Below are 19,488 nucleotides of genomic sequence, written 5' to 3' on the forward strand. Positions count from 1 at the left end.
TGTTTCTTATGTTTTAGGTGCAGTGAGCATCTTGGGTCTTTGTATTTATAGTTTTTATCAAGTTTAGAAACTTTCTGGTCATTATTTATTTAAATTTTTTGTCTCCTCTCTCTTCTTTTTTGGGGACTCCAGTTACATTGGTATTAAGCTTCTTGAAGTTTTCCCACAACTCACTAATGCTCTGTTCAATTTTTCTTAATTCCATTTTCTCTCTGTCTTCCATTTTAGATAGTTTCTATTACTGTAATTTTGAGTATATGCATCTTTTCTTCTGCAATGTCCAAACTGCCATTAATCCTATCCAATGTATTTTTCATCTCACACATTGTACTTTTCATCTCTAGAAGTCAAATTTGAATTTTTTCTTGTATCTTTTCTTGTCTCACACTATTTTAAAATACAGAATATAGTAATAACTGTTTCAATGTATTTTTCTGCTCATTCTAACATCTTTGTCAGTTCTGGGTCAGGTTGAATTGAATGCTTTTTTATCCTCGTTTTGGGTTGTATTTTCCTGCCTCTTTGCATGTCTGGTGATTTTTGATTGGATGCCAAACATTGTGTATTTTATCTTGCTGGTTGCTTGGTATTCTTTATTCCCATAAATATTATGGAGTTTTGTTCTGGGATAGAGCTAATTTTACTTGAAAATAGTTCGATCCTTTTTGGTGTTTCTTTTAAAATATGTTGGGTAGAATTGGAACAGTGTTTAGTCTAAGGCAAATTATTCTCCACAATTGAGGTAAGACCCTTCTGTGTTCTCTACCTAATGCTCTATGAATCTTGAGGTTTTCTAGTCTGTCTGGTAGGAAGAAGCACTGCTCCTCACCCTTTGGGAGTGCCCGGTACTGTTACCTCTCATCCTTTAGGGTGGTTCTTTCCTGTCCTCAGGTAATCTTCTTATATTCATGTACTAATCACTACATAGCCCCTTTCTAGAGAGCAATTACTAATCAAATGTATTTATAAATTGTGCATACATTTGTCACATGCTCCTTAATATAGTTCCTTGAGTGTGCTCAGAACCATCGGGTGTGGTTCCCCAAATAAGATAGCTTCATGACAAGCCATCACATATTTCTGAGATAAAAACAGTCAAACAGAATTTGGAAACTTAACTACTGTTCTGAACTACAAATAGAGACTTATCATTATAAAACATGACCCAAAAGTATGCTAAATTACATCATATTGACTTTATGCATGTTTTATTTTTCAGAGACATTTTTCAGTTCGAAGTCAAACCAAGAGGGAATTCCTTTGAGAACAATGATAAGCATCCAGTTGAACGGGAACCAAAAGAAAATCTCCAAATGGCGCAAGTCCATTATAGTATAAAGTACCTGCTTTAAAGAGATGCCACTCTGCTTTAAACCACATCCCAGTCGTCTTCTCCAAGGAGAAGTGATATTTTATATAAAGGAGACAAGAAGAAAATTATGACAATAAAATCATGACACTTTCACAAGAGGTAGGCACAAGCTAAGTGAGTCAATACATATTCACATTGCATATGAAAACAAATTTTAATGATTCTGTTTTACTTTATAATCCCCAGAATATGGTATATATCAATATTTGCTTGCTTAATAAATTAATGAGCTTCAGGGAAAAGTTCCCTACACTTAAGTTTTGGTCAGGTTCTAAATAATCCACTGGGTATTATATAGACATGTTGAAAAATCATGGGTTTCCCTAAGAATAAAACTCAATAGTTGACCAATTTTAAATGGTTTAAAAAAATTTAAAGCATCAAATGTGACCCATGACTACAAAAAAATAACTTTTATTTATCCCAACTACAATAATAATATTTATTCTTTCTATTTTATTTTTAGTTTTCCTATAATTTGAGCTCCTACTATTTGAAAAAAAACATGACCCAAGTGTCTATAGCAACCAGCTAATTAGGAAACAGAACAGCTCGTTTGAGAGCAGTCTGGCCATCTCAAGGAACTGATGCATTTGGGAACACGTTTAGGACCACGTGGAATGCAGAATGGGGCAATGGCTCACGGAAAAGGACTCGATGTGACTAGACTGTATTTTCAGGCGGTTAATTCATGTACTTCAGCAGGAAGCATTGTTAATAATCTACATTTTAAAAGAAATAGCACTTTGCATCTAGAACCAAATGAAAGCTCTGAGATGAGAATAGTAGAATCCAGCCTTCTTGGATAGGAAATATGCCAGAGGAAGAAACAGGAAGCATGGGTATAGGCACATTAGAGTCACCACAAAATTGTAAATTGCTTCTTTGAAGCAGATCATCAGAAAAAATAGTCTGATTTCAAACTTTGCACCCATCTACCAAAGTAGCATTCATAACTCAAATTGATCTCTTGATGGCACGACATTGGGTGAATGGCAGCATCAGGGAAATGTTCTGCCCTTAGGTTTTCTCCATCCAGGGACAGTCACGGCATATCTCCTGAAGGACAGAGAATTTCTTTTCTTGCCAATATGTCCTGCTTTGAATGCTGCTCTAATTCAATTAGCCCTCGTTCCCTAAACCAAACTCAACATCATAAAACTCTTCTGGAGAAATTCTAAAGACCACCCATCACATCGCACCTGTTCTACTTATCCTGTAACAGGCACCGAAGCATCTCTACTAGTCAAATGTAGGACAAAGAAGGGAAGACCCAAGAGAGTGGGAAGCCAGGGCACCCCTACAACTAGAAGAGGAAACCAAAGCCACAGGGGAAGCCAGAAGCTGATTAACTATAGATTTTTAATTCTGGTGAAGACAAAATGAAAAGTTTTATCCCTCTAACCGAGATGTATAATTTCATCTCTATGGTATAAAAGCTACTGTTACACGCCCATTTATATTTCAGTGAGGTGGGTTGTAAGGGATATGAGGTATTTTCCAAAGCTTCATTGGTTCCTGTAGCTTCAGAGTCCTGGTATCCTTAAAAGACAGCCAAATGTGTAATTGATAAACTTTTGGAATTCCGGTGCCTTTTCCTTTGGATTTTCCCAAGGAAGGAAAAATGGGACAGCCTCTATTTCAAAAGAAACGCATTTACTGCCAAGGAGGAGATCATCTACCGAAAGAATCTGTATCATCAAATTTGAGGACACATTTTTAAAATACTGTCCCAGGGGTGGGGGAGGGATGGAGTGGGAGTTTGGGGTTAGCAGATGCAAACTATTATATTCAGGATGGATAAACAACAAGGTCCTCCTGTAGAGCACAGGGAACTATATTCAGTATCCTGTGATAAACCGTTATGGAGAAGAATATTTTAAAAAGTAAACAAAATTAAAAAAAGAGAACGCTGTCCTACTTAAAACAATAGGACTTGAATGGGTCTGCATCTAACTGGGTTCTTACATATTCATGTAAATTGAATACATGGCTGAAGACAGGTGAAGTCCATGGAAAATTGTCAACATTATCCTAATTGCCTTATAACGTGGGCATCCCAGTCCTACAGTATCTTAAACTGCATGTTGATATAACAATTGACATAGAACCCAGCCTGGTATTAAGTAGCAAGATCAAAATATTGTCTTTTTTTTCCTCTACAATATCCTTAGCACTGTTCCATGTCGTATAGCAGCTGCTCAATACATATTTATTGAAAGAATGAAGTGGATATTTTAAAGATTATCTTTTCACCTCTTTTGTTACCCTATATTTTCATTGCTATTCTGTTGTGAATTTTGCCTGTGACACGAGGTAAATGTGGAGGGGGAAAATTAAAGTGAGTAATATTAACACAAACTAGTAGAGTCACATTCCTCTGAATAGCAACCAAAAGTAGCCAAAGAGCATTCTGAGCGTGGCCCCAGTAGGCACAGGGCAGCAGAGATGGTCTGACTAAAGACTGGTCCCCTTCATCTCCAGGAACCAAAGCCATGACCGATGCTGGCCCATTAGCCGGCACTTTTCACATCCTCAGGGTCCATCACAGGCATCCAGGAAGCATCAGGAAAAGATCCAATGAGCCCCGAATCGCCAAGAACAAAGCACTTAATCTTGACACGGTTAGAAAGTCAGTGACTATAAGCTCTCTCTCTTGTACCTCCTGCTCGTTTGCATCTCAGCTCAGACGTGACGACCGCAGGCCCTCAAAAGTCCATATGGGATGCACGGATGTCCCACAGCCCCCGGTACCCTCCCATCCCAGGGTCCATCACAACACCTCAGGATGCCTGTGGTTTAAGTTCCGTGTACCATCAGAGACCATGCCTACCCTTTTATTGCTGATGGCAGCTCCACAATACGACAAAGGAAGGAGGGAAGGAGTGAGGCAAAGAAAAACAGGAAGGGAGGAAGGGGGCAGGATTTGGTCAGCCAGGGAGTGAAGAGATGTTTGGAGTACCACTTCCTTCTGAAAGAGCAGCTATAATTCTAACATCTTCACGGACTAGGAAAAGCCCTCTTTTTATGAATCGGAAACAGAAATCTCTCAAAGCTGTCATGGACCAACCCTGTACACCCGCAGACACTAGAAGCGAGAGGCAACAGCCAGGTGGAGTTTACAGAATGCTTTGCACATCCCACAAAATGCTTAGGGAAAAGCCTGCGTGAGTGTGTTTACGATAAGTGTCTCCAAGCCGGGCCACAAACGTTGTCAGTAACGCTTGCGCTTCCACTGTGTGAGGAGGGCAGACTCAGCTGCTCAGCTCTGAATGTCCCCTTTACATACTGTCTTCTAACTCTTTCGTTCCCAGGATCAAATGTTCCCAGCTAAGTCCACTAATAACAACAGGAATCATCACCAAAACCACAAACAGAAGGCTCTTCAGAAGGGGATGGGAAAAAACCAGAGCCAGCTACCAGCACATCTGGCCAAGAGGTACTGAGATATCGGGGATGCCTACCACTTGTTTTAATTAAAGTTGTTTTAAAAATGTTTTCCAAGATATATGCCGGAATACAGTTGGAGAGAAATGAGAAACCTACGTATGAATTTTCTCTCTGACGATCAACCATAGTAGCAAAGAGGGCTCTCCTTGGTGTTCTCCTTGCCTCGCTGGTGGCCATCACAACACCGTCCGACCTTACAGCCGGTGTCCACCAACCTGCCGAGTACGAGCTGGTGCATCGCCGAGACGTAGAACACACACACGTGAAGAACACTCGTTACCATTTCTTTACAGAGAAAATTATAGAAGAGGCCGTTTCTCATTTCTGCACGCTCCCCCCGGTGAAGAAGAGGTTACAAGAAAAATTATCTTCTGAAGACCTAAGGGAGGCGTCTGCCGAGGCGCGGGGCAGGCGGAGCGGTGAGCCACGTGGGGCGCGGCTCCCGCCCGCAGTCAGGCCCGCCCGCCACACCCGAAGCCCGGGACGCGGGGCTACTGACTGAGCGACACATAATTCCTCCCACCCCACCTGTAACAATAAAGTGTCAGTTTTCAAATGTGAAATGTCTATGGATGCCCGTGGGTATTACGTCGCGTGTCTCACACACACACACACGCACACACACGCAGACACAGGGGCTTGGCGAACGCATCTTTTGAATCCATCTGGCGTATTCCCTGACGCCCGCCGCTTCATTGCTCTTTCATGCAAGTGACCACAAACAGTGGATCTAAATCCGGCACATTTCGAGGTCAAACGATGCAGCAAACAGAACTTGACCTCGGACAATATGCCTCTGTCCGCTCACCATCCACGTCAACGTGCGTACACACTGCGTTTTGCTTGATGCAAGTTCATAAATCTTTACCCCAGAAGCTTCCGCGCTCCCTCATCTAACGCTTACAGAAAAGACAGGACATCCGGATGCGTCTGTGCCCCGCATCATCGCCACACCCCCTCGTCCCTCAACACACACGCAACAGCTGTAAGAGCAAGGAGATCGTGTTTTTAAAATTCCATCGGTTCACGTAGGCACAGAATCGGAAGCAGCTCCAACATGGACATCAAGTAAAAAATACCAGTTTTCCAAAGTCTGTAATTATGTATTTACACAAATTACATAATCCTGTATGTATTTACATACAATTACAGATTATCAAGTAAATAACACAATGTTGTGTTAATGAGGTGAAATCGAATGAAAACCATAAACGGAAGCCGTCCACTTATCCACAGAACAGGACCTGGCAGGGACAGGTGCCCCAAGGTACCGGGCACGTCGGCACCGCCTGGGGACATTCGCATGACAGATGGGGGGGGGTCAGTCCGTGCCTGTTAAGTCTGTGACCAAGGTGCAGTGTTGGCACAAACGACATCGCGGTTTGCCTGGCCAGGCTTGTGTTTGTGAAAACTGGACCCATCATTCCACAGAGGCTTGAGCAGCCACCCACGGCCTTGGGTCCCTTATGACAAGAACCAGTTGCAAAGCCAGGAGCTGGGGCGACTTGCTCTGCGGCCCAGCAGGACAGCGCCCGCACCAAAACCCTGAGCCATCTACTCTCCCAGAACACTTATGTACAGAAATTGCATAAGTCAGTATTTATTTATTTACAGACCATTACAGTTTATCATATCAATTGCCAAAAGCATATAACATTTTGTTTTTCTTTTTTCAAAAAAAAAAAGTAACCAAAACAAAATAACTCCAAAAGTCGACATTAAAGTAGCATTTTCTAGGAATGCATGGAGAGTTTAGTCTTTTTCACAAATCGTTTTCTTTCTTTTAGGCTGATTAATCTAGCATCTCATGCTACTTTAAGATTACTTTTGGCTATTTCCTAAAATCAATTTCTTCGGTGCTAAATATTGTACCTATGACATCCTAGAAGCTTGATTCTTCCCTGTGATCAGATGTTTAATGTCTTTCAGCCAACAATATTAAATGCCTTTTGGAAAAACTAAAGCCTGAATATGTGCACATTTTAGCAGCAGCAAAGGGTTAAATAATAAATAAGAATACTACCTCTTGGAATTAAATGCAGTTTCTGTTAAGAAAGTTAAAAAAAAAACAACAAGAAAATAAATGAAGAGGACATTGACTTTTACCACAAATCAGCTATTTTACATTGCTTCTGTCCCCTCCCCCCCAGCATATTTCTTAATTCCAAATGTTGGACTTAGTTTTTCTTTAATGCACATCAACAGGAGGCCCTGTCCATTCTGCCCTTTGGACCAGAGATGGGCCCCCTGCACTCATGACAATCAGCCATGTGCTTCTACTTCGAAACAGCTTTGACTCACCAGTGGCATACTTTTATTTTTCATAGAGAATGTGCATCAGAGCAAAACAAAGTTGGAATATTAAATTTTAAAATTAGTTACATAAATCCCAACACATTTTTTAACTGTCACTTTCAATTTCCCACACAAATGGCTAGAAAGTGTTATATGTGGTATGAGAATTTGTTATAAATTTTTCTTAAATATTGCTTTAAGAATTTGGCTCTTTTCTCCTTAGTATATAGTAAGAAATAGTCTCCCTTGCCCAAGGGCAAGTTTCAAAATTATTGCTACTAAAGAAATATGTATTCTTATGCTTTTCAGCATAAAATGTTATAAAAGCCTTGTAAAAGATAATCTATAGAGTAACCTCCCCTCTAAAAAAATTGAGTGCTTGTGAAGACCATTTTAAAAAACAAAACACAGTCAACAAATATATACTTTCCCCCTCATTGTTATGATTGATGGAGATTTATTAGTTTCATCTTGCAAGTTTTACTTGAAGGGTGCTTTTACCAGGTATTATGACAGGTCACACCGAAAGCAATTTTCTATAAAAGACGTTACAATAACCCCTATGGTACTTGTGTAATTTCATATTTGAGAGCCAAGTGCACAAATAAAAAGTTTATAAGAATTACCCTGTTGTCTGACTCTGATTCTTGCCCCCTAAAAAAAAAGAAAAATCTGTGCCAACTAAGCTTTTTTTTTTTTTTTTCCTTTTTGAGAATTCTAATCCAGTACAATGTTTGATATCAGTCCTGTTGTTCTGGAGATCGACTAAAATAAAAGCACTGTTATTGTTTAGCTTTGGTATATTCTGCGATACATTTAGACAAGTAGAATATATACCAACCCTTATATTTTCCAACCGTGAAGTTACAATGAGGGAGGAAGTCACTTATGAGAGAGGAAATATTACAGACACAGAATAAAAGTTTGAGACCCAGTTTATCTTTAATCCTCTGGGATAAGCTATGGAACAAGCAGTCTGAAGAGTGGACACTCAGTGTCATGAACGGTATGCATCAGTTTACAATAACACGGGCACAAAAGCGATTGTCGCCTTTAGGACACTAGGGCCATCTGAGTGTCTCGCATCCACGCACGCCACGTTCGCTGCATGAATATGCCACAGGTTTGTAGCCGACGTTGCCATTTAATGCCTACAGAGCCTAAAGCTTCCAAAGTGCCTATCCGGCCTGTACATATTTCATTAAAAATAAACTCTATAGAATAAATAAATATATAAAATAAATAAAATGTTGCCTTTGGAATTTCTATAAATAAATTTAACTTTTTTTCTTTTTTTTTTTTTTTTTAACTAAGAGGTCTTTGCTTTAAATTCACTGGGATGACACCCGTGACAATGAACCGAGAAAGTCCTGTCGGTCAGACCGCACCCTCCTGCCTGTGAAAATGCAGCGGGGCCCGCCTCGGGCCGCCAGCCAGATCCCGATGCGTCCAGGTGTGGCAGCTCTGCTGATGAGGATGAAGGACAAGAGACCGGACGGGAAAGCGCATCTATCCCCACATGCATCGGCTGGTCCTCTCTGCTCCCTCCTCTCCGCAGCCCCACTCACCCCCTCACCCTGCGGCCTCCTGCCCTCTGCTCTCCACCCACCCGGCAGCAGCGGGCAGAGGGTCCCGAGAGAGGACGAGCCTGGAGAACAAAATCAGCATGTCCCCTCCACGCCTCCGTCAGACTATGCATGCGACAAAGTTTGGCAACAGTGGAGCTGATGTGATGACACAGCAAATCAATAAGAACCCACCGCGTGAAACCTTTATAGTGGTTACTTTTTTAAGGGCTCAAGTGAAGAAACGGTCTTTGTCAACTTTGGCTTAGGATACCCTTATAGAGTTCGGGTACTTTGTCGGGGTCCACTGGTCTGGGTAAAAAATGTGTGAATTTCTGGTGCCGTTTAGTCCTCGTTCCTTCTCTGGGGGTCCCGTCCTTATTTAACGCGACATAGAACCGCCTTCCAGTGTCCACGTGTTTGTACAGATTCGAGGAGTACGTGTTATACCAGTTTTCTTCAAACTGTTCTCTGAATACACACTCTTGGGTTAGTTTTTCCTGTTGAAAAACAAAAGCAAATATTTTGCAAAAATTAGCTACTTTCCGTACTGAAAGCAATTGCTACATAACATAACTGGTGACAAAATACCAATTTTAACCCACTTTAAGTGCACTTTGCAAAAACTGCTTACCTCTATAAATTTAACTACCTCCTAATTTTTTTTCATAATGATTAAAGCACAAAAGAGTCTAATTTTTTCTAGTTAAACTTTTCCACATGCCAATTATCTGAATGAGTCAGCAGGCAAAGGCAGCTAACGCCATGAGCTGTTCCCATTTTCACCACAGCAATTAGAATGGTGACCATCCTGGGGGGAGGGTCTCTTCGAAGAAAGAGTCTCAGAGCACTGCTTCATCTTCAGCGTATTTTTCAGAAAGTCCTCGCCACACAGACCAACATCACCAGTGACGTCAGAGATTTTCTGCCCTTTGAAGCAGTGGAGGTTATTCATTACACTAGAAGAGTGGTTTTCAAACTTCAGCGTACAGAAGAATCACTTTGGGATGCTTTTTTTAAGTGTAAATTTCCAATCCCCAACCTTTTAAAATTCTTATCCGGAAAGTCTGGAAATACGCATTTTGAACAGGCCTTGTGGAATTCTGATGCAGCCACTCTTTGGTCCACATTTTGAGATACGATGCTTTCTATCAGGACTGGGTCTTCCTGAGTACAAAGACGTAAAGACCAACATCCTAGCCCTCCTGCTTCCTTGAACTTAGAAGAACCACCACACACTCCCCCCCAGTTTAAAAGCAGAAAGGTTCCACATTTTCATAAATGTATTACACTTCGCCCTCCACCAGAGCTTTAGGAAAGCCCGGGTTCCCTGGAACCCCATAACCTAGGGCCCCTGCAGCCGCGTGTCTCGAGGGCAGTAAGGACCAGAAGCGATGCACACGTCACACCCGAAAATGTGAACTCGTTCCAGGCACAAACACGTGCTTCTAGCTGCGCCTGGAGAAGTGAGGCAGTGGGGTGGACCAGCTTCTTGTTCTTCTCACCACGTTGAAACTTTAAGATCAGCACCTTCCCAGATGGCAGTGTTAAAAAATAAACACTAAAATGACTTTTGAAAACATTCCCCTTGCTCTTGCCCACCTGGCCCCTTACGTAAATAAGAAAACCTACAAATACATGTCCACGCACAGTTACACCCTTGAGGACACAACTTAGTGCACTGATTCACAGCCAGCCGGGCAGAAGGCATCATCTCCAGCTGCCGTGGTCGCGTCGGGAGAGCGAGGGTGGGGATGGGGGGGGGGGGGCGTGTCAAGCTGAGGCTGCTGAAAACCAGCGGCCAGCGTGAGCTGGCTTCCCCACATCACTCCGCCGTTCACGGAAGGCTTAAACCACCCAGAAACACAGGGGACCTGCACCACCTGGGAGCTGCTCTTCTAGGTCAGGGGTCCCCAACCCTCGGCCACCGACCGATACCGGTACTGGTCCGCGGCCTGTTAGGAACCAGGCTGCACAGCAGGAGGTGAGCGGTGGGCGGCGAGCGAAGCTTCATCTGCCGTCCCCATCCTCCCCCATCGCTCGCATCACCTCCTGAACCATCCCCCCGCCCAATCCGTGGCAAAACTGTCTTCCACGAAACTGGTCCCTGGTGCCAAAAAGGTTGGGGACCGCTGCTCTAGGTGATCAAAATGTACTGAGCAGGTTGGTAACAGACTCTTATCTCCTTGGACCAGTCTCTGCTAAGTGAGCTGAAACAAGGGAAAGGAACAACAGCAACCAAAAGCATCGAGCAGGACAGGATGCTGGGGAAACTCTGGACCGCTGATGCTGGGTTTATAGGGACAAGGTGCATTGCAGGGGGCGAGTGGCACCTGCAGCTCCCCTCCCCTGGGCGCTAGCAGAGAAGCCCCTCACCTCCCTCCACGAGCAAACCTAGAGGAAACCCCCTGTGCTGGGGAGACCAGGCTGAACGTGATTTCTGTTTCATCTCCATTAAAGCGGACAAAATAAAAAGTGTGTTAAAAGACTTTAACAGCTATTTCAGACTCTACTTCCATCTGTACAATAAATATTCTCCCCACAGACAAGATTATTCCTGGCTTAAAATATCTGGTTTGAGTTTGCAGTGATTAAGTAAATTTTCTAAACAAGCGATGTTCATTTATTTTCTACTTGATAAAGGTGGACCGAAGTATGGAATTGTAGAGCCTTCAGTTCTACCAAGGAGATGAAAAACGAATTCAAACTAAGCTTTCTTTTTCTCAGCAGGAAATCACTTTACCTGACAGATACTTTGTTTAAAAATTAAGGCTCTCCCTCCTCCTTCCGGACCCCAAGGTATGGCCCAGCTTCCATCCGCTTTGTATACAAGTCGCACCTGCAGGGCGATGGCCTTTCACGGATCAGGAGGAGACATGGCCACTTCAGGGTCTGCACACCATGAGGGGCCTGGCTTTGGGGCCACAGCCCCTGCTCCGGCAGCCTCACCTGGAGCAGGTGAGTGTCAGCACCTGAGGCGAGGCCGTCACAGGTGCGTGGCCGGGGATCGGCACCCGGAGGCCAGGACATGCCCCCAGTCGCCATGGGTGCTGTGGACACTGCTGACGTCAGAACCTCTCAGAACTGGAGCCAACCTCAGCCAACAGGTATTGCAACTTTCCCCGGAAAATGCCCGGGACAGGGGAGCCCGGAAGGGAGGTCACCTGCCCCAGACCCCGCACCTTCCACTTCTCACTAACGGAGGGTTCCTCCAGACCCCCCGTCCATCCAGGGACTTCCGACGCCCCTTCCAAAGGGCCGGGCCGGGGGCTCCGTGGACCACGCTCTGGAACTCGGTGCAGCCCCTCTGATTCTGACAATCACATGTGCTGCCTTTCTTCTTTACCTCAAAATGCAATTTTTTAAAAACACTATTCATTTTGCAGGTGGAACGGGTGGAGGTAGAGAGAAAACAGCGGATGCACAGAATTCTGCAGTGGGAAGGACGCTGCATGCTAAGACTGAAACACTAATGAGTCCAGTATTGAAGATAAGCCTCAATTCACATGTTTTGGGGGTATTGTCAGTTTGCGAAAAAAAAAAAAAAAAAACCCTTTTAAAAAAGTTGAACCAGGTAAGAAACTGAACTAACCTTTTCACTGCTCGGCAAACATGGCTCTGTTCCCCTTATGAGGCTGCTGTAACATCGTTTACACACACAATATAACGCTCTAGGCAACGTGGAAAACAAAGTGAACTGTTCCACGTAGAATAGTGTCATCTACAGACAGCAGCTTTTGTGATGGTTAAGAGTTCAGTCCTCTCCTTCACGGGAGGGTTGGATAACCTCAGTTCACTAGTGAAATGAGGCCGTGCAGACATTACATTGCAAAACCCCTGATCCAGTTCAGCTCCTGTAATTATTACACGAGGGGTATAACGCCACTCAGATAAACCTGCAGACCTTAAAAAAATTTTTTAATTTAAATGATCATAAAAATTAAAGACCCTGATACCTTTCTATACCATGTATATGCTTTCAAATAATTTCTTCTTGCTATTTGGGTTTATGTTAATGTGTGATTTTTGTTTCAGACAAAGGTAGACAAAGCAGCAAGATTTACAGAATTAATCTCTTTATGATTAGACTTTAGTACTTAGCGATAAAATATTTAGTTGAGGTGAATATATTTATGTTACATATTTGTACTCCAAAGTGATTTCTCTAAATTAAAAATAAGAAAGTGAATGCAAATTGGGACAGCAAAAAAATGTATTAAGCTGTATTCTTATATATACACAGAGGAGAAAAAACAGTTCCTGCCTTCAAATAAACTATACACTTTAGAATTATAGAACTCAGATGTTTTAAAACTCACCACATGTTTCCAATGCAGACAGTTTATAGAGTATTCCACTATAAAGTGATCAATTCTTCTTTTATTGTATTTCCATGTTTTAATATTTTTGGGGGGATTATTTAACTATAGCTGTTTATGGCATACCTATCTTTGAACTGCTGGATTATGTCACTCAGCTTGGGTGGAGAATGTGGATTTAATTCAAAAGTCTCCTAAAGCCCATGCTTTGGAACAAAATCTGGTGAATGTCAGCAACTATGGAAACCCCTTTTCATTTTATATCATCAAATTCTGAGCAGTGGGAAAAACTGAAATTAAAACTTCAAAACTTTTACCAATCCTATTAAAACCAAAGTATGAGATAATAATGTGAAAATTATAGTATACCCCAGAGAATGTTTAGGAATGTTATACGACATAAACTCATATGGACACTAATCTTAACTATTTGACAATTGGAAAATGTGTAATCCACATGGGCGTTACCATGCCTGATTCCTATCTGTACCCATTTAAAAACTGAAATCAGAAGTTTTCAAAATTTGAGATTCAAGAGTACTCATTGAAAATGTATAGACTTATGCTGCTATTTTAAAACATGATTTCCATTTTTATACATATAAACATATGGTGTAGCTTTAACCATACCATCCAAATGGTTGCTTCTGTTCAACTCAATGGGTTGTTTGAAATCCCTGCATAAACTCACAACACATAAATTCCAAGGTCAGAAACTGCCTTGATAGAGTTCCCGAACCTTTTATAAGTTACTGATTTGATGTACTCGCTCGTTCTCTGCCTACCGTTTACCCCAGTCATGGTATTTAAACCTCCCTTAACTACAATTACTCGTAGAGATGTACCTTCCTCATTAATAATCTAGCAGTAAAGTCTTAATGGGAATTGTTGCAAGGATCGGGGTGATTAAATATAATGACGAAAGGATCATTAATAAGAAGCTAGGTATTTTAACGCTTCTCTCCTGGGAGAAGTCCCCAAACAGAAAGCAACAAACACACAGAACAGGCAGGAAGGCACTATTTCTCATTTTATTAGACGCTCCATTCAGATCCAGTCCCCTTAAGCCCTCAACACGCCTCCCTCAAGGCCCATTTTTCAAAACCTCTTTAAAATCCCTACCATTCCCAACGGGCCTGCTTTTACACCCATGATCCTGGCCATCAAAACTGCCACTGGAATTGTGGGAACAGTTGAATCAGTTGTGTCTGGTCAACGTACACAAACGAAGCAAGTGGGCGGGCAGCGTTTGTCTCATCAAATACACAAAAAAGTAAGAATTCCTACCTTCTCTCCACTCCTCCCTCACCAAACCAGACAAAGCAAAACAGAATTCAGCTTCGCTCCAGAAGCTGCGTACTTAGGTGTACCTGTGGACTCGAAGGCAGGGCCCAGTCTGAATCTGGAGGGACACACCGACATCTCCTACGGCGTGGGCTCACCAGCCATGTGGTACCCACCACACAGCCAAGGACAGAGCCTGCCGCGTGTACCGCAGGGCAGACCAGACAACTTAGAGGCTGTCCTTAGCAGCCACCCTAGAAACAGACATTTGTTTAGCAAATCAAGTGAGCTCATAAACTTGCAATACATGTTCAGAGATGGAGCCCCACAGGGGAAAGAAAATCCTGCCCAAGGTTGAACAGAATTCAAACGGAGAAGTTTAATATTCACCTTATGAAATATTTTTGCTTCTGCCAGTGGGTAGACTATGCACATTTGGTGCTTCTGCCGAGAGCCCTACAGGAAAAGTTCGTGAAGTTTCTCTTAGGGTCTTAGAGCACAGGTAACATTTCTTATCATAAATGATCATCTGATAAGAGAAGTAAGTCATTCAGTGACCCCTTAAAATGCACATCAGAGATTTGCAAAAGCTGAAAAAACGTCAAGCTAAATATTTATAACTCTTTGTAAAAACTGAAAGGAGAAGGACAGACCATGGAGGAGAAGTGGACAGCTTCAAGGTTGGGAGGTGGAATGAAGGAAATAACTCCTATTATTAAGGACACCAGGCAGAGACAATGGAACCCAACCACCTTGTCTGCAGGATAATCAGCAGGTGCACCGCAGGGGGGAGAATCGAAGCAGAAACACGTACCAGAGATCTTCTAAGGTAGACAAAGCAGGCTGAATTCAGGCCTTGAGTGCAGAAATAAAATTAGAGAAACTGAAAGATTAACAAAGATAATGGCAAAGTAAGTGCAAAGGCAATTTCTGAAGAACTAAAAGATTCACGGAATTTCTATGGTAAAGGAATGTCAACCTCCTACAGACACACACACAATGGGGTTGATTAGCCACCCTGGGCCTCAAGCGCCTGCTCTGTGACGAGAGGGGATTGGACTCAGGGACGCCCAGGGTCTCTCTGAGTCTAAGGCCGAATGATCCGGCCTTGGAGCATCCAGTACGGAGGACTAGCCACCCACAATGACTCGGGAAGGACACACTGACCAGGAAATGGAAAAGAAGCTGCAGTGTTGCTGGAAAATAAGGGCAGAAACACGCCCAAATGTGCCGCCTCCATTACCTCTGCAGAGACGGAGAGCTAAGTAATGCTTCCAGAAGCAGCCAAGCGGGGAAGCTGCTGTTTCGGGGAAGACAGGACGGGGAAGAAGACACGGCTTCGGCACAAGGGGCCCCTCCTTCCCTCCCTGGGAGACCGACAGGATGTCCCCCGGTGTTGGCCTCAAAAAACACGGCTCACAAATGAACATCTGCCTGACCAACAAACCCTACGCCATCAGCTGCCCGAAGAGGACTTACTGGGAAGAAAAACCAAATCCTGTAGGAAAACAAAAAGTTATCAAAGTCATAGAGCGCCCAGAGCTGGAGGCAAAGTTGGACGTGTGCACAAGGCAGATAAAAGGCAACGCTGAAGAGAAGCGACACCAGGGCTCCGGAATTTCTCAGGCACCCAGCCACACCCCCCTCCGAGGCGCACAGAGAAACCCCGAGTGGGCTCACGAGCACACGCGTGTCTCTGGCACCTCTCGGCTCCCTGGGGCCCCCACCTGCCCGCCACCAGCTCCAGCTGGACTCGCGTCAGCCCAGATTTCTCTGGAACCAAACTCTTCCTCCCAGCCCCCGCCTCGTGCTGGAGAAATGGCCCCACGCTCGTGGAAAGTGACCGGTACTGCTGTCCCTTCCTCACACGCGGGTGGCTGTCCCATTCTCTCGGGGCCCCTCTGCGAACGGCCCACTTCCAGGACGAATCCGAGCTAATGCCATCGGCCAGTCTGCCTGCTCCGCCGAGGCACCAGAGCCATACACCAACGGGGGCCGCTTCCAAAGCAGCACCTTCACCCTGAAACACCGAGTCCGGGGGTGGCCGCTGCGGTGCTGCCGCGGCCTCGTGACTTCACCAACACGTGGGCATGCGAAATCATGCTCACCATCACCACGATGGGAACGAAGCCCTTCATAAGCAGTCCAACCTTTTCATTTAATTAAGTGGGTGAAATAGTAATGTGCTGCATTTGAGAAGAAGGTGTATAAAATTAACCTCAACAAATAAAGCTTCATGGTTAACGTTTTCAAGTACAATGCGAGGGGCGCCATAGTTCGATCTGAAGGGACATGTTTCTTCACTGTCCCAGACTGCGTCCTGAATCTTAACTTCTGAATTCAGACTTGCGAGAAGCACCATTTCCGTGCGCCTCCACGCAGGCGTCTCCTTCTGGGGCCACACTTACCCCTGACGGAGGCGAAGGAGCAGCTGCACAGCCCCCGGGGGCCAGGACAGCGCTGGCTGCATCCTGGGCCCCGTCTCCACTGTCCTCATTACCCTGGTCCCGAGGCCCGGCCCAGCCAGTCTGAGGACGGTGCCCAAGGCTGCACAGCCCACGAGCCACGGAGCGAGCGTCCCAGGCCCTGCGTTGCCCCTACTCCACGCCGCACCTCCAAGTTCAAACTCTTCAGGATGCAAGTACAGGCTTGAACCTTCCATCGAAACACAGCAGACTGAAAATCTACTCAAAAGACAGGGAGAGAAAGAAAAGGAATACAAGCCACCCCAGAGGGTCCAGAGAAAACGACCTGCCACACAGAGATTCACAGGGAAAATGGAAGAGAGGGAGGGAGGGAGGGAGGGCAGGGAGGAGCCTCGGGCTGGGCAAGCGTGTGCCCACGTTCAGGGCAGTGTGGCAGCCACACGGACAAAGCCACTCCCGGCCACGGCAGAGCCAGCCCAGCGCGCACCGGGGAGGGTGCCCTTGGCATGACCTTGGCCAGTCCGAGCTCAGAACACTGCACTGAGCAGTGGGCGGTTCCCCACAAAGGAAAAGCAGACTGCAGCGGAGCGCTCTGTGAAAAATCACAACAACAAAAGATTGAGGAAGGAGGGGATGCATTTATGTCAGGATTGTAAGCGTTCGTGGAGCCCTTTGCGGGGCTCCACTCCAAGCCAGAACCTCTCCGTCCTTGGGGAGCCTCGGCGGCGGGGTGCTGGGAAGGCAGACACTCTTCTCAGCCGCCTGCAAGGATGCTGCGGGGCGCCCAGGTCGACGGACACGCAGCGGACGAGCCAGTCCTGGCAGGGGGCAGGGGGGGGGCGGCCCCGGGGCGAGCGGGTGGGGCTTTCTCTGGGAGGGGGCATCTCTCGGGCCGGACACGGAGGAGCAAGGCTGCAGCACCCCCGGATGGCAACGATGATGCCAGTGGAGGACCCTCCAAATGTCAGTGTCATGGCCTCTGGCAGCAGCTGAGAGAAACAGAAGCAGAGGCAGGACCGCTGGGGGTGGAGGGGGAGTAAAGATGGCAGAATCAGGCTCCTCCCGGCAGCCATGGCTCCAAAGCCTGCAGCCCTGAAGCTGCTTTCACGCCAGCCTTTCCCTCCGCGGGACCACCTGCCTACTTTTCTCCATCTCCTCTGTGAGTAATCCTGACGTCTCCTCCCAGGCCAGGGATGAAGCCCCCTCCCCCATGCTCCCCAAGGCCTTTCTGTATACAATTCTGTCACAACACCAATCACACCAAATTATAAGCCTTGGTTTGCACGTCTGATTGCGTCCCAAAGCTGCAAGGTCACCCCAGGAGAAAACAGCACTTACCTGCATGGGGTGTTGCGTGTGGATCGGGGCCCTGAACCACGGCTCCCGGGGAAACACAGGGTGAGGGTCCCGTGAGCCTCTGCTCATGACGTTTTTGTCAACCAATCAATACATGACCTTGTTTTACGTCTGCTTCTGTTTCAAGTTAATAGCGTTGGTTTATTAGCCGTGGACGCAGGCAGTGACTCAGGCCGACGGAGGCCCCTCTGAGGTGCACGTACCCTCCGTGAGGCTCGCCCAGCCTCCTGCACTTGGGACACCAAACAGCACCTCAGCACTCGGCCCCGGGGGCATTCTAACCAGCAAAACCACCACCAAAAGCACAGAAACGTGAGACCCGTGGCAGAAGGGGCGCTTGCTCAGTGGGAGCTGCCCTCACAGGGCCTCAGCCAGGAGCTGCCCCCTCGAGATGGGGCCTCAGCCAGGAGCTGCCCCCTCGAGACGCGGCTCCTGCTTCTCTGTGCAGGCGTGCAAGCGACACGACTGCGGGGTCACGCACCAGCTGCAGCCAGCAGACAAACGTGCGCGCACGCAGCCTGCAGTTACGAGGGCCAACTGTACTGCTGGCACCTACGGAAGGGCCGGCCCGTGTGAGCAGTGACACGGTCACGTCCCCTGGCTTTGCGAAAGCAAACGAGTGTGCAAGCGAGAGGAGCCGAGTGTGGCGGGGAGCGTGCGGGGAGGTGGCGACCAGAAGGATAAGCGGAAGCCCCACGTCCCCAGCATCCAAGCAGCGGCCTGGCTCTGCGTGCCCGACAGACGACCCTCTGCAAAGAGGCGCGATGTGCGCGGGGTGCAGGGAGGGGCGGACCGGAGCACGAGCTCAGGGAGGGTTCGGCCCGGAGACCCCGGACCCTAAAGAAAGACCCTCCCTGCGCACTGAGCGCAGCCCCGGGTCCTGGAACCTCTCCTCCCACCCGGGTCTACTGGGCCCCGCCCGTGAGCTTCGACCATTAAACCGGGTCCTTCCCGAAGCCCACGAAGGCCTGTGCTGGGTGACGCCAGCCACCACTGACCTGCGAGGTTTTCCACGTACCTCAGACCGTCAGGGGAGGCAACTCCGCTGCTTAACAACGGAAACATAACTAAACTTAAATAAATAAGCAGATACGTTTTTTAAAAGACAAGTTTCCACTAATTAACGGCCCAGAGTATATACATGCTAAGGAAGCAAATGAACCACTCAATAGAAACTTGGCTACTAGAAAGAAACAATTGTTTCAAAGTCCTATCTGTGAAGGGGAGACTACAATCTTGCTCTAATACGGGGTTATTTCTGGCAAAAAAAAAAAAAAAAAAAATATATATATATATATATCTTTTATTCACAAAAACGGATGGCCACTCATGCATATGTATCAGGCAAGATTTACTAACTCACCCATGTTCAAATAGTGAGTCCTTACGTACTCTCTGTGTTACCTTGACTCAGTCGCTAA

At 45.9% G+C, this 19,488-nt stretch overlaps 1 protein-coding gene across 1 annotated transcript in view; it reads right to left on the reverse strand.

The window, feature by feature from the left end:
• Nucleotides 1-5,875: 5,875 nt before the first annotated feature.
• The window catches only part of FGF9 (fibroblast growth factor 9), a 29,397-nt gene continuing 15,784 nt past the window's right edge, over nt 5,876-19,488 (reverse strand). Inside the window, exon 3 of the mRNA XM_007164217.3 lies at nt 5,876-9,182. Within this exon, the coding sequence (XP_007164279.1) occupies nt 8,937-9,182 (246 nt within the window). The 3' untranslated portion in view covers nt 5,876-8,936. The remainder of the gene's footprint in view (nt 9,183-19,488) is intronic.

The sequence above is a fragment of the Balaenoptera acutorostrata genome, chromosome 18 (genome assembly GCF_949987535.1).
Source record: "Balaenoptera acutorostrata chromosome 18, mBalAcu1.1, whole genome shotgun sequence".
Classification (NCBI taxonomy): Eukaryota; Metazoa; Chordata; class Mammalia; order Artiodactyla; family Balaenopteridae; genus Balaenoptera; species Balaenoptera acutorostrata.